This window comes from Capricornis sumatraensis, chromosome 7 (genome assembly GCF_032405125.1).
Source record: "Capricornis sumatraensis isolate serow.1 chromosome 7, serow.2, whole genome shotgun sequence".
In the NCBI taxonomy this organism is placed as follows: domain Eukaryota; kingdom Metazoa; phylum Chordata; class Mammalia; order Artiodactyla; family Bovidae; genus Capricornis; species Capricornis sumatraensis.
The window spans coordinates 74,636,613-74,652,287 of record NC_091075.1 but is presented as its reverse complement, the minus strand read 5'-3'; the positions used below and the strand labels follow the sequence as shown (position 1 = coordinate 74,652,287).

Here is a 15,675-nt window from a genome sequence, read left to right as displayed (position 1 = left end):
CGCACAGAGTCAGACACGACTGAAGTGACTTAGCAGTAGCAGTAGCAGGAGGTGAGTGCTGCCCTCTATCAAGACCCACAAGATGGAGACTTCCCCAAACATAGAAAGGGCATTGAGGGCATGGTCAGCCCAAAAGAACAACATAACTTCTGCCAGGTTTTAGATCCATGCTGCTTCACCTTTACGGTATTCACCACCTGGAGCTGTTGCTAAATGCCTAGTCCAGTTGAGAGGAAGGGGCTCGGCTGAGCCACACTGGGACCTAAGGCAAAAGGGAAAATGAGTAATACTGACCCTGTATTTATTTAAAATTTTGATACTCGCTCATCATAGAATTTCCATTAATCGTTAAAAAAAATATTGCATTAAAATAGTACTTCTCGATTACTTTTTTGGCACCCAAGGCAAGTGCCTTGCGCACATCACTCCATTTGCCCTTGTCTGGCCCTGTGAGTCACTAGGTCTGGTCTGGGGCCCTAAGCTGTGTTTCTCACATGCTCTCAGCTGTGCCCATGCTGCTGTTCCATGGCCCATACTTTGAGTAAAGAGGTTGTAAGATCATTTTGTCTGAGACACTGCTGCTGCTGCTAAGTCGCTTTACTTGTGTCCGACTCTGTGCGACCCCATAAACAGCAGCCCACCAGGTTCCCCCTGTCCCTGGGATTCTCCAGGCAAGAACACTGGAGTGGGTTGCCATTTCCTTCTCCAGTGCATGAAAGTGAAAAGTGAAAGTGAAGTCGCTCAGTCATGTCCGACTCTAGGGACCCCATGGACTGCAGCCCACCAAGCTCCTCTGTCCATGGGATTTTCCAGGCAAGAGTACTGGAGTGGGGTGCCACTGCCTTCTCTGTGTAAATGTGGTGAGTGGCACTTTATATACTGGTCTAATTTAACCCTCCAAAGAATCCTGAGAGGTAAGATAAAGGTCTACTCATTTCAACATCAAACATTACCATGTGGTCACACAGGTATAACACCTTTATATCATGAAGGGCAAAAAACTCATTCCTAGAACATACACTGTGACTAGCAACCGCCTCCGCTGCAAAACTGGCCATCTCCTCAGAGGCTTGGGCTGTTGGGAAGTAGTTCAACTTGATGTTTTTCACACAAGTGCAAGCCTGTTAGCGTTCTGCCATTCCCATATCAGTGTGTGTTTCAACCTCTGTGAAGTCGATGCAGAATGTATGGAATGAAGATAAGTACATTTTTGGTGTCTGAGACACAGACCAATTGAAATTTAGGATTCAGATAAACATTTGTTCCCTACTCATTGAAGTGAAAAAGTGGAAGTGTTAGTCGCTCAACTGTGTCTGACTCTTTGCGACCCCATGGACTGCAGCCTACCAGGCTCTTCTGTCCATGGAATTCTCCAGGCAAGAATACTGGAGTGGGTAGCCATTCCTGCCTCCAGGGGATCTTCCCAACTCAGGGATCAAACCTGGGTCTCTGGCATTGCAGGTGAATTCTTTTTTTACCATCTGAGCCACCAGGGAAGCCCATTTTATTTGTCCCCTACTCATTATTTTTCTCCAAAAATATCTAATTAAAAATTAATAAGGTACCCTATAAAATGCCTTGAAATTTATCTTTCTTAACAAAAGCTATTGTAAATATGAGCTCTCTGTAGATGGTCACTGAAATCAGTAAAAACTTCACCTTGAAAAGGAAATTCCATCAGTGCCAAAGTTCTTGTGGGTATTTTTTATTGAAAGGTCTTTTTCCTTCAATAATGGACATTTTACATTAAAACTTTATACAACCAAAATCTCAAAATAATATTAAAATCACACTAAGGTATTTTCATTGTTAAGTCTACTTCATTTTATTGTTGATAAAAATATTGCAAGACACTTGTAATTCTAATGTTTCTGCTTTAAAATAAGCAATTAAAACTAAACGTCACAAGAAGAGACAATACATACTACAATTTGCTAATAACTGGCTAAAATGATAATTTAATAGTAACATGTATAAGAAACAATTGCACTTGAAAAAAGTAAACAAAAAAACCTCTAGTTTTGTATATTTAAGTTTTATGAACAGAGGTTAATCATCTATAACCTTGCCAGAAGTGTATGTTTATTTAAATTAAAAAAGAAAAAAAAAAAGCTTGTGTATGTAACTAGCAATCATTCATTTCTTTTAAAAGTCTTGAATTCTTATATGCTTTACAGAATTTCCCCCATAGTTTGTTGATCAGAAAAGACTGCAACACAATAAAGAAAAATAACACTTCATTGGTATTTAGTGCAAATTTGGAGTAATTTTTACATGAAGTATTAAACATGTAGCCTTTAGAAGTTGTTGGAAGTAAGTGCTATGACTGTCTTTTCCTCAGTATACTCTTCTTTTAAAGATTTTGATGGAAAATTTTTAACTGAGGTATTTCTCTTCCTTTGCATGGGCTCAGTGGTAACCCAGTACAGACTTGACTTATCTACCATTCTTCGTTAATGACCTGATTTCTTCACCTGTTCTCTGCCATTACTGTGATTGTTATTCAAAGCTGACAGCATGAAAGAAAAAGTCAATGCAGAAGAATTAATGTAGCACTATAATTCTAGGGCTCTAAGTGGAAAGATTCTTATTAAGAAAGTGTTATATTTGTGAGGCAATCATCGAAGGTAACAAATGCCTACATATTTGATTTAGAAATGAACAGGGTGGAAAACGTGCAGTGGAATATTAATTGCGTCTCATAGCCATTAAAAAAAATTAATGTCCCATTGATTCTTAACAGTCTGAAGGTCCACTATACATGTTAACTCCAGCTTGCAAAAGTACAACTATCCACTTCACCACACATGCCAGGTACTACCATAAGGCTGAGCCATTGTTTCCAGAAAGAAAATGCCTTGTATATGGTAAATATTTTTGCACTCATCCTTTAAGATACATAATAGAATAACAGCACATTGTCATTGCATAAACATAAAGGAAAATGATACTAATAAAATACTAATAAAATGTGGTTTTTTAGGAGAGAAAAAAATGGGTGTAACTCCTTCCCCTGCTGCACTAAGCAAAGGATTTGTATTTAGATTTTGAAGTCAGAATTGAAGAAAAAGGGAATATGTCAACATCATGAAATGTAAGTTAAGTACTAGCAATGTGTGGGTTTGCTCTGTGTTTCATGTAAAGCAAATTTAGGGAAATAAAAGTGAATATATGTGGCTTTTAAATTGCCAAGCCCCCCCACACCTTTTAAAAAAAAACTCATGTATATAATAACAAGGCCACTTAAAACTCTTGAGATGTTTTAGTGCTATTGAACATTTGACTCTAAATATGAATTACTTGGCTATGGTAAAGAAAGAAATTCCCCACAGCAAGTCCTTAGTACAAAAGGCTTCAAATCTTGTCTTACTGTTAACTTTCCCTAGCGACTTCAAAGGTTTTCAGAGACATGTAATGTCGTAGGCTCTTGTACTCCGTAATAAATGGGTGGTTTAGAGGTTGTTTTATTATTTTTCTTGTCTCACTTTTGCTGCTTTGGGTGAAGTGAGCCTCCCCTTCCGAGTTTTAAAAAGTAGGCAGCACTAGAAGCAGTGTATCCGACACTTCTCACCCTTTGTGATATATCAGAAGTTAACTGAAGAGTTTTTACCAGAATATACACAATCTGGCCCCATCCTTACAGGCTCTCTGAGTAGGTCTGGGATACAGTCTGAACTTGTTAAGAACAACTATACTAAATGGGGATTCTCAGAGACAGAGAATTTGTAGTTGGTTTTTTTTTTAATCATTTATTATTTAAACATTTAAATAAAAATGTTCCCTAGGAGCCAGCTGGGCCAAATGGTTAACATGTCCCTAAGGAGAGTTCTGGTATAACAGGGCCCGTAGCTCAACAGCACAGCAGAAGAGTGAACGGACTTGCTGTGTTACAGTTTCCAGCCAGGGCAAAATCATGAGAAGCAGAGACGGGCACAGAGTTGGAAACCAGACTTTTAACTTGCTGTTCCAGTGGCTGCATTCAGGAGAATAGGCATCCTTGTCCTTTCACTAAGACTTTAGAAAACGGTAGAAATCCCCAAGCACATGGTAAATAAATGGTTCAGAGAAAAGAAACTGGAGTAAAGAATCAAGAAAACCATTAATATTACAAAGGTTGGCAAAAGGGCATGTTCTGAATGGTGTGTGGGTGTGTGTGTGTGGAAGGGCCATGGCAGGCTCTTGTGAGGTCTTAGTCGAGAGATTTTACTTCATGTGGTCCCTCGGACGGAATTTTCTCTTCAAAACTAGGAGGAGCTCAAGGCACCAGGACCTAGGGTTGTGCAAATACACTCTTTACAAGGAACACCACCAGTTCAGTTTCTAAACATTATTTTAGAGCCTATAAAACATGCTTCTTTTTCCTAGTTTGGTTTTCTTTACCTCATATAAAAAATAAATAAATAAAAAGGGCAAGAGAAGAGCCAATGACTGTAATAAGAATGGATAAGAGTCACTCTTTACTTAATAATCTGTGGACAGTCGCTCCAGGCCTTGGCTTTCCTTTTGGCCAAAGCCAGCCAGGCTGGCTCTGTTGACACGGGGGCAGCATCTGGGTTGGAGAACCTCTTTGTGACTTCTTTCACCAGTGGTGCTGGGGGAGCTGAATCTGAGATCTCCACTAGATTTTGAAGGAAAAGGAGGAAGGAATGTAAGTCAGAGCCACATTTTTTTGATTTATCACAAGTATGAGATTAAGAAAGCAAAACCCACTGAAGTACTGAGCATCTCTGGCAAGAAGAAATTAGGGAAAGAAACCTATGTGATCCTAACGGCTGCATACAGAATTACAGTGATCACAGTGCAGTCAATTTTAATTTCAAAGAATTTCTAGAAACCCAGTTTTCTCTGTGCACAGAAGCTATACCTGCACAATAATAGTAATAATAGGTAAATTTGTGATTCTAAGTCATGCAACTAGTCAATTTGATGAAGAAAAAGATTAAACCAGTAGTTTTGAGAGGGTAACAGGTAGGAAGGCCAGGGGTCTCCAAATGGAGGAAATAGCCTGCAAGTGTCAGACATTTTTATCTCCCTTAAACGGCAGGAAGAAACAAACTACCGATATTTTTTTTCCTTCTCTATACAAATTTAAAAGGAGGTTTCTCTTAAAATTCTGTGTTGCCATGACACCTGGTTTCACCTGAAGTTAACCAATGCCTTTTTCTTATGGAAATGTTTATCTTAAGCTATGCTAATGTGCTATGCATGTATCCGAAACTCTGTCTTCAAGTCAGTTCCGCCTTTTGGCTCAGAACCTACTTGATAAACCAGTATGTTACACTCAGATACTGTTCCTCTAATCTGTGTAAATGAAGCTATTTGTATGGTGCTCTGCCCTTCTTCAAGATGCAAGTTAATCCTTTTATGGCCCAAGATGAACCATTTGGAGCCAAGATTATCCCAAAATACATCCTATGGGTGAGGGGCCTGGTGCCATTCTAAGTTTTGAGACATTCCTTTCTTTCATTAACAGACTGCTGATGACTATATAACATCCAGCTAAAGACTAGCAGGGGGGTACTCTTTCTGCCCCCTTCTGATGCCTATGTCAGAAGCTTTCCCTATCTCCTTTATACTTTAATAAAACTTTGTTACACAAAAGCTCTGAGCGAGCAAGCTTCATCTCTGGCCCCGGATTGAATTCTTCTCCTCTGGAGGCCAAGAATCCCGGCGTCGTAATTCAACAACAACCTTTCAGTTTGAAGTTTGAACTTGTTAGCTGGTAAGGTTAAAAGCTACTTCCTCCTCCAAGCATGCCCTGCGTCCCTCCTCCCTCCAAACCCTATGGATCCTGCCTGCTCTTATGACTCAGACTTGTCTAACAAATTCCTTTGCCTCCTATCACTATTTATCAGACCTCAGAGGCTTGGTATGGTGAGGGCTCCCATCTTATCTTCGGGTCATACATAGTGCCTATGGCAGTGGCCTTACAGTTATGCAGAACTCTGGAAATACTGAATAAAAAGACAAAACTTCAGAAGAAGGCTTGTTTTATTAAGGTGAAGCCAACTCTGAACTGCATTTACCCTTTGGTGTCTCTAAGAAATCAGGCAGGCAAAGGTTGATCTCGTTGTTGACTTTGGAGAATTCTGAAAGAATTCTCTCTTGACCCTTATCAATATGATGTTTAGAATCCTTAATTCCTGGGTATAAGATCAAATGAAGTAAGTCCCTTGGAAGTCCTTGAGAAAATCTTCCAAAGTGGTTTTCAAATGTAAAGTTTTTTCCTCCACACCAAATAGTAAATATAGCTTTCCTCGTGAGACCTTTTTACATTTCCAGACCTCAGCTAGCAGGTATTTCTTAAGGCATAAAAAAAATCTTGTGTCTAGAAGGTGGGTGTCCTCTGAGGAACAGACAGGGCTGCCTACTGGGGAAAACAGGGACCCTAACAGTCCCCACAAGAGAGTTCCAGAAAAACATCTATTTCTGCTTTATTGACTATGCCAAAGCCTTTGACTGTGTGGATCACAATAAACTGTGGAAAATTCTGAAAGAGATGGGAATACCAGACCACCTGACCTGCCTCTTGAGAAATCTGTATGCAAGTCAGGAAGCAACAGTTAGAACAGGACATGGAACAACAGACTGGTTCCAAATAGGAAAAGGAGTACGTCAAGGCTGTATATTGTCACCCTGCTTATTTAACTTACATGCAGAGTACATCATGAGAAATGCTGGACTGGAAGAAGCACAAGCTGGAATCAAGATTGCCGAGATAAATATCAATAACCTCAGATGTGCGGATGACGCCACCCTTATGGCAGAAAGTGAAGAGGAACTAAAAAGCCTCTTGATGAAAGTGAAAGAGGAGAGTGAAAAAGTTGGCTTAAAGCTCAACATTCAGAAAACGAAGATCATGGCATCTGGTCCCATCACTTCATGGGAACTAGATGGGGAAACACTGGAAACAGTGTCAGACTTTATTTTGGGGGGCTCCAAAATCACTGCAGATGGTGACTGCAGCCATGAAATTAAAAGATGCTTACTCCTTGGAAGAAAAGTTATGACCAACCTAGATAGTATATTCAAAAGCAGAGACATTACTTTGCCGACTAAGGTCGGTCTAGTCAAGGCTATGGTTTTTCCTGTGGTCATGTATGGATGTGAGAGTTGGACTGTGAAGAAGGCTGAGTGCCGAAGAATTGATGCTTTTGAACTGTGGTGTTGGAGAAGACTCTTGAGGGTCCCTTGGACTACAAGGAGATCCAACCAGTCCATTCTGAAGGAGATCAGCCCTGGGATTTCTTTGGAAGGAATGATGCTAAAGCTGAAACTGCAGTATTTTGGCCACCTCATGAGAAGAGTTGACTCATTGGAAAAGACTTTGATGCTGGGAGGGATTGGGGGCAGGAGGAGAAGGGGACAACAGAGGATGAGATGGCTGGATGACATCACTGACTCGATGGACGTGAGTCTGAGTGAACTCCGGGAATTGGTGATGGACAGGGAGGCCTGGCGTGCTGGGATTCATGGGGTTGCAAAGAGTCGGACAAGACTGAGCAACTGAACTCACTGACTGAACAGCCCCCGAGAGGAAGCTCTTTCAAACTCTCCATCCTCCAAGTGACTTGCAATAAGGAAAGTCATAAACATTACTGGATCATTTTATCTTTTAACAGGATAAAGACTTTTTTTTAAACTTGCCGTATCTCTTACATGTCATGAATTTGTATGAACACTGCTGTGGTTCATTAACATCAGGGACTTAGAGCAGAACAACTGTGCTCTCTAATGTCACACCTGGGTCAGAAGTTAGCTATCTGAAATCACATCGGTAAGAAGGGGCCAGCCCACTTTTGCCTGGAGCATCTGAGGCACTTGGATCACCATGATTCAGAGAAGCAGTTTCCACTTCCAGCCAGGTTAGAGCTCCAGGTAGGGGATTTCTCATACAGCTTTCTCACACTGGTCTTAAATATGTGGCATCAAAGGAAACAGGCTCCTGAGTCTGCTTTTCAGCTCAGGCTTGATGTCAACTACTTGGCTTTGAGACTATCAAAAAACACTGGCTCCATTTAAATTCTACCTAAAATTCACCCTTTCCCCACATCCTAATATAATCTTGTCTCTTCTTTTGTTTAGATGGTTCTTGTGGTATGCAGTCTTTCTTGATACAGGAAGTCAAAAAACCTCATCTTGTTGGACCACAGGCAGTGGAGGCGGAGAAGGCTCATATCACCTTGTTAAAGGCTCAGGAATTTAACAAGCCACTTGATATCACATTGGTAGTTTGAAATTAGCCATGGCTGGGAGTATTTACACCACAGAAAAGGACAAATACTACAAATCACAGGTATCTCCAATCCCTGAAGACCTGACTGTTAAATGTGTATCATCACCCCACTGATAGTGGGTATGTTTCTGATGATATTTATTCATGTCAAAGTTTATGAATAGGGTGGGAAGACAGCTTGTGCTCTGAAATGCCTAAAATGCTGTGCTAGCTTTTACACTGGAGGAAATAAAACATGCTTTAAGGGAAAAAAACCTTCAATGTCACATAAGTAGAAATGGACCTGTTCTCTCTTACCTGTCACTGATGTAGGAAGAGTGTTGGCCTTTTTGAGTTGTTCTCTGCGCTCAAGCCTGGACACTGGTGTCTCTGGCTTCTTCTCTTCTGGCTGAGTGGTGGGCTTGTGCAGGGAACCAGCTCTGCTGACGCTGCTGCTTCCAGGCTGTGGGGTGACACTGACCTGCAAGGACAGAAAGTCAGGGAAAGCATGTATCCATCCTAAAGGCAGAGAAGGACTGACCATGCAAGGCAAAGCTGCTTGGAGGTTTCCACCAGCTGGCCCCCCTCTTCTGCTCCCAGAGGAGGAGCCAGACTGCTCAGGGAGCAGTGTGTGCTCAGCCCTGGCCCCCAGCCAAGGAGAAGCTCAGTCAGATGTCCCGAAGAGGGGATGCTACATGCTTTCCTGGAAGAGTCCCATCAAACTATACAATCAGAGCCACAGAGCAAGACTCCTAATTTCCTCTCGACCCACTGCTTAAAATAAAGTTACTTTCGTATTTTTCTTATAATTGTTGTGTGCGAGGATTCTGCCAAATCAGGTTAACCTAAGAGCATAAGGAAACCAAATCAAATTTCTAACTGAAAATACCTCTTTGGCTTAACAGTGGTCAACTGATTTACTCCTCTACTCTAAGTATTTTCCACCATTCCCAGCCAGCCTTTTCTCGTTACTGTTGTTTTAAATCCTGTGAACTAAAAGAAAGCCAAGCTTGGGAGTTCCCTGGCTGTCCAGTGGTTAGGACTTGGCACTTTCACTGCCAGGGCCTGGGTTCAATCCCTGGTTAGGGAACTAAGACCCCACGAGCCTTGTGGTGCTCAAAAAATAAAAGAGAGAGCGAGCCAAGCTCAGAGTTAAAGCCAAAGACCAGGCTACTTACATGTTCTCTGGAGAGCTTCTCTGCCTGTTTGGCCTCCCTGGCCTGCTTCCTCTCTTCCCGAGTTGCCTGCTGCTCCCGAAACCCCTTCTGTTTCTGCAGCGCCAGCGTTATCCACAGTGGCTGCGCGGTCTCAACCTTCTCCACAAGTTTGGAGCCATCTAAGGAGTGTCTGCTCTGAAGCATCGGCTTTTCTATGGGGAAAAAAAGACTGATATTGTGATATAAGAAATACATATTTGATCTTTGTCCCTGTTTCTGGCACTGAATTCCTAAAACCCTTGCAATTTCCTAACTGATGAGAGCATAAAGGTCTCTCTTGTTCTGCTAAATGAGGTGATTCCTGGGAAGCATGTAAAGATGGAGTCTGGTTGGTAGTATCCACGTGATCAGAGGGTTAGAACTTTGAGTCCCACCCTCAAGCTCTAGGGAGGGGCAAGGGGGTGGAGGCTGAGTTCAGTCATCAGTGGCTGATGACTTAATTGATCACAACTTGTAATGAAGCGTCCATAAAAACCCAAAAGGACTAGTTTGGAGAGCTTCTGAGCTGAGAACACACAGAGGTGCTGGAGAGTGACCAGCTCAGAAAGTATCGAAGCGCTATGCCCATTTCCCATACCTTGCCCTCTTTATCTCTTCCATCTGAGTTATATTCTTTATATATATATATAAACTTTTATGTATGTGTGCGTGCGTGTGTGTGTGTATACACACAGACTTCCCTGATGGCTCAGCAGGTGAAGAATCTGCCTACCAATGCAGGAGACACACGAGATGCAGGTTTGATCCCTGGGTCAGGAACATCTGGAGAAGGAAATGGCAACCCACTCCAGTATTCTTGCTTGAAAAATCCCATGGACAGGGGAGCCTGGTGGGCTACCATCCAAAGGGTCACAGAGAATCAGAAATGACTAAGCACAGCACACATATAAACTTTAAGCCAATAACCTAGTAAGTAAAATGTTTCCCTAGTAAGTAAAATGTGAGATCCTCTAGCAAACTAACTGAACAACGTGGATTTGCAATTGGCATCCAGTTTGGGGTCAGTCTGGTAGGACTGAGCTCATAACCTGTGGACTCTAATGATGTCTCCAGTAGAGAATCAGAACTGAGTTGAACTGACATCAGCTTGGCTATGTGGGACCCACACCCCACCACCCCGCAACAGAATCAGTCAAGACAAAAAGCAGATTTGCCCTGAAACTAACTGCTCACTCATCTCAGTCCTTCATCCCCTAAAACTGTGACATATTAATCAGCCCAAGAAACAGTCAGCTATCCCTTTCTGACACACAATGTGCCAATGCCTGGGTGACTACCCTGGGTGGGAAAGTAGCATCTTCAAAGGAAAAAAACAGGAGCATTTCTCTTTCCTCAAAATGGAAGAAAAAATCGTCTCCACTGTCAAAAAGCATCTGGCCTACAGAGGACCCAGGTAGTTATTTGATTGTTCTTTTTTTTTATTGGTTTTTAAAGTTTATTTTTTCAATGGAACTTCCTCCTCCCCCTGCCCCAACCCCACACTGTCCCCTGATGAAACAAGTGGACCAAATGTATAAAAGAGGGAAAGGGGGCACTGCTCTCCTTAGTGGGGCTGCTAAGGGCACCAGGACTTGGAGGAAGACAGTGAGAAACGGTGGTTTTGGCCCACTGCCCTCATTTGATAGATGTGAGTACTTGAGTCCAAAGCCATCAAGGGCAGTGACCATGGTCATTTAGTGCACAGCTGAAGCCTGAGCCGAGGACTTCTGACTTTCAGTCTGCGCTCTTACCATGGTGGACTGTCTTGCCTGTGCAAGTTGGGGCAACAAGGTTCCCAGGTGGAGACGATCAGAGGTTGGGTAATTGGGCTCTGGAATTGAGCAGACCTGAGTTTGACTTTATCTGACCCCAGAAAAGCTACTTAACCTCTCCAAGCTTTCATTTTCTAATCCATAAACTAGAGTCAATAATGGCACAGCCCTCATCAGGCTGATGTGAAGATTAAAAGGGGTCTTGGGTGTGAAAACCTTTAGAACAGTGTTTGGCATATAGTAACACTCATCTCACACACTAGTAAAGTAATGCTTAAAATTCTCCAAGCCAGGCTTCAGCAATACATGAACCGTGAACTTCCAGATGTTCAAGCTGGGTTTTAGAAAAGGGAGAGGAACCAGAGATCAAATTGCCAACATCTGCTGGATCATGGAAAAAGCAAGAGAGTTCCAGAAAAACATCTATTTCTGCTTTATTGACTATGCCAAAGCCTTTAACTGTGTGGAACTGGAGAATTCTGAAAGAGATGGGAATACCAGACCACTTGACCTGCCTCTTGAGGAATCTGTATGCAGGCCAGGAAGCAACAGTTAGAACAGGACATGGAACAACAGACTGGTTCCAAACAGGAAAAGGAGTACCTCAAGGCTGTATATTGTCACCCTGCTTATTTAACTTCTATGCAGAGTACATCATGAGAAATGCTGGACTGGAAGAAGCACAAGCTGGAATCAAGATTGCCAGGAGAAATATCAATAACCTCAGATAGGCAGATGACGCCACCCTTATGGCAGAAAGTGAAGAGGAACTAAAATGCCTCTTGATGAAAATGAAAGAAGAGAGTGCAAAAGTTGGCTTAAAGTTCAACATTCAGAAAACGAAGATCATGGCATCTGGTCCCATCACTTCATGGGAAATAGATGGGGAAATAGTGGAAACAGTGGCAGACTTTAGTTTCCTGGGCTCCAAAATCACTGCAGATGGTGACTGCAGCCATGAAATTAAAAGACGCTTACTCCTTGGAAGAAAAGTTATGACCAAAATAGATAGCATATTCAAAAGCAGAGATATTACTTTGCCAACAAAGGTCTGTCTAGTCAAGGCTATGGTTTTTCCAGTAGTCATGTATGGATGTGAGAGTTGGACTGTGAAGAAAGCTTAGCACCGAAGAATTGATGCTTTTGAACTGTGGTGTTGGAGAAGACTCTTGAAAGTCCCTTGGACTACAAGGAGATCCAACCAGTCTATTCTAAAGGAGATCAGCCCTGGGTGTTCTTTGGAAGGAATGATGCTAAAGCTGAAAGTATAGTACTCTGGCCACCTCATGTGAAGAGTTGACTCAATGGAAAAGACTCTGATGCCCTGGGAGAGACTGGGGGCAGGAGGAGAAGGGGACGACAGGATAAGATGGCTGGATGGCATCACTGACTCGATGGACGTGAGTTTGAGTGAACTCCGGGAGTTGGTGATGGACAGGGAGGCCTGGCGTGCTGCAATTCATGGGGTCGCAAAGAGTCGGACACAACTGAGCGACTAACTGAACTGAACTGCTCTACAAAAGTAAGGTTCTTGGGAATTCTCTGGTGATCCAGTAGTTACGGCTCTGCACTTCCACTGCAGAGGGCATGGGTTTGATCCCTATTCAGGGACCCTCACCCTGGGGAGCTAACAGATTGAGCCACAGACTGGGCACCCCAGTCCTAGTATCTTTTGTGGAGGAGACAAGTCCCCTTGGCTGCTGGGAGAACCTCTGGGACAGAGGGCTGGAGAAGCAGAGACCTACTCATGAGGATGGTGCATGTACTGGCTTGTCAACAATCAAGGTGGAGAGAGCTCTGCCCTGGTGGCTGCCAGCCTGCTGCACTCTCCAGTCTGAGCTGGGTGAACTCCTCAGCCTTACTCTACACCACAGTGGCATGTGACCTGGGCCAACTGTCCCCTGGGAAAAGACTTAGTCTAGCTACTCAGAGACAGACTGGGGGCCCTTGGATGTGATCTGGATGGGGTGGTGGCCATTGTTAGCATGTGGTTGGGTGGCCCCCCAGAAGCCTGCCCCAGTTTTGTCTCCCGGCCAAACAAGAAAGCCCCACCCACTCCTCACTGTAGTTCAGTGCTGGTTCTGGAGCAGACCACCCTGGGAGAAAGTGCCACAGAGGCAGCCAGATTTCTGGTGGCAGCGTGGCCATCTCAATTCCTGCAGCCACAGTCTCTCCACTCCACAGCCACACACTAGATCTGGGATGAACACCACGAGGAAGGGACAGAACCCCGGGCTGAGTATGAGTAGTGCACCTACATAGGTGTGTAGGTCCTCTGTGAATGCACAGGCTTCACTTGTTTGGGCAATCCCCTCCTTTGGAGCAGGGCATGCACTCAAGGAGAACAGAGCCTGATCAAGCCTGACCCACAAGGCTACTCTAATGACTGGGGATCAGAGTGCCCTGCTGAAAGTGTGGCAACAGCCACAGAGCAGAGGGGAAGTCCTATCTCACACCCCGCATAGGCTCTAGATCCCCCAGTACACACCCCCTCCTCAAGGTGATAACGGCCAGCACAACTTGAGGGAAAACATGGCTGGCATCTGTATCAACCCAGCCCTCATACCAAAGACACTGGGCACACATAATCCATACAGGGATGCACCCATGTAAAAATACTCCAAGACCACAACAGATAATGTTTCTCCTAAATTCATAAAATAAAATGAAAAGGCGGAGGAACTACTCCCAATTTAAAAAGCAAGAGAAATTCCCTGAAATAATGAAACAGAGCTCACCAGTCTACCCAACCCCAGTTCAAAACAGTGATAGTAAAAATGCTAACTGAATTAAGAAAGATTACTAATAGAAATTCAGGTCACTGTAACAAGGAACTAGAAACTGTAAAGATGAACCAATCAAAAATAGATAACTCAACTGCCAAGATTAAAAAAAAAAAAGCAATCTAAGAGCAATGAATAGCCAGCTAAAAGACAAAGAATAAGCAACCTGGAAGATAGAATAATGAAAACCACCCAATCAAACACAAGACAGAAAAACAAAAAGAAAATGAAAGCAACATACAAGATCTATGGTATATATAAAACTTGCAAGCCTGTGTATAATAGAGGTTCTAAGATGGAGAAAAGAGAAAGAAGATTGAAAATGTATTCGAAAAAACGGTGGCTGAAAACTTCCCAAAGCTAAAGAAGGAAACAGGAATCCAGGTACAAGAAGCTTGGAGGGTCCCAAACAAAACGAATCCAAACAGAACCACAACAAGACATATTATAATTAAAATGGAAAAAGTTAAAGAGAGAATTCTAAAGGCAACAAGAGAAAAACAGTTATTTTCAAGGGAATTCCAGTAAGGTCATCAGCTGATTTCTCTGCAGAAACTTTGGAGGCCAGAAGGGAGTGGAGTGATACATTTAAAGTCTTGAAAGGTCAAAACCTGAAACTGAGAATACTCTACCCAATAAAATGATCGTTTAGAATAGAAGGAGAGAGAATTTCTCAAACAAGCAAAAACTAAAAAGAATTCAGCAATAATAAATTTATTCTAACAGAAATACTGAAGTTTCTTCTCTAAATAGAAAAGAAGAATTTCTAGGAAAGGGAAAATCATGATAGGAAAGGCAAACCTATAATAAGAACTGAAGATCACCTAAATAATTCAGTGTGTGTGCTCAGTTGTGTCCGACTCTTTGTGACCCTTTGGAGCCCACCAGGCTCCTCTGTCCATGGGATTTCCCAGGCAAGAATACTGGAGCAGGTTGCCATTTCCGCCCCCAGGGATTTTCTGACCCAGAGATCAAACCCGAGTCTCTTGTATTTCCTTCATTGCAAGTGGATTCTTCAACACTGAGGTATCAGGGACGCCCCCCAAATAATCCAGTACTTAGATCAAAAAACAAACAAGAAAGTGTAAAAGCAATTATAACTATAATAAACAGTAAAAGGATAAGCATGAAGATGTAGGAGGAGAGTATAAAACTAGATCTTTTAAAATGTATTTGAGTGACTATCAGTTTAAAGCAAGCAGATATAGTCATGGGTCAACATACATGAACTCCATCATAACCACAAATCAAAAACATATAATAGATTCACAAAAACCAAAAATAAAAACTGAAGCATGTTACAAAAGAAAAGCATCAAACCATGAAAGGAAAAACAAAAAGAAAAGAACAAAGAACTATAAAAATTACTGGAAAACAAAGATTAAAATGGTAATAAGTATATACTTATCAATAATTACTTTATGTTAAATGTCAAAGGACTAATGCTTTCATTACCGGGGGCACGGGTTTGATCCCTCATCAGGGAACTAAGATTCTGCATGACATGCAGCATGGCCAAAAAAATAAGGGGGAAAAAAAGGGCAACCCAATTAAAAAATGGACCGAAGAACTTTCTTGATGGTCCAGTGCTTGAGAATCCACCTGCCAATGCAAAGGACATGGGTTTGATTCCTGGTCCGGGAAAATCCTCGTGCTGTGGAGCAACTAAGTCCATGCACCACAAGTACCCAGTCCAAGCTCTAGAGCCC

General features: G+C 42.5%; 1 protein-coding gene across 1 annotated transcript in view; it reads right to left on the bottom strand.

The window, feature by feature from the left end:
* Positions 1 to 4,457: 4,457 nt before the first annotated feature.
* CRACD (capping protein inhibiting regulator of actin dynamics) overlaps positions 4,458 to 15,675 on the bottom strand; it is a 30,945-nt gene continuing 19,727 nt past the window's right edge. Inside the window, exons 6-8 of the mRNA XM_068974949.1 lie at positions 9,394 to 9,584; positions 8,534 to 8,696; positions 4,458 to 4,618 (exon numbers count right to left, since the gene is read on the bottom strand). Coding sequence (XP_068831050.1) covers positions 4,458 to 4,618; positions 8,534 to 8,696; positions 9,394 to 9,584 — 515 coding nt within the window. The remainder of the gene's footprint in view (positions 4,619 to 8,533; positions 8,697 to 9,393; positions 9,585 to 15,675) is intronic.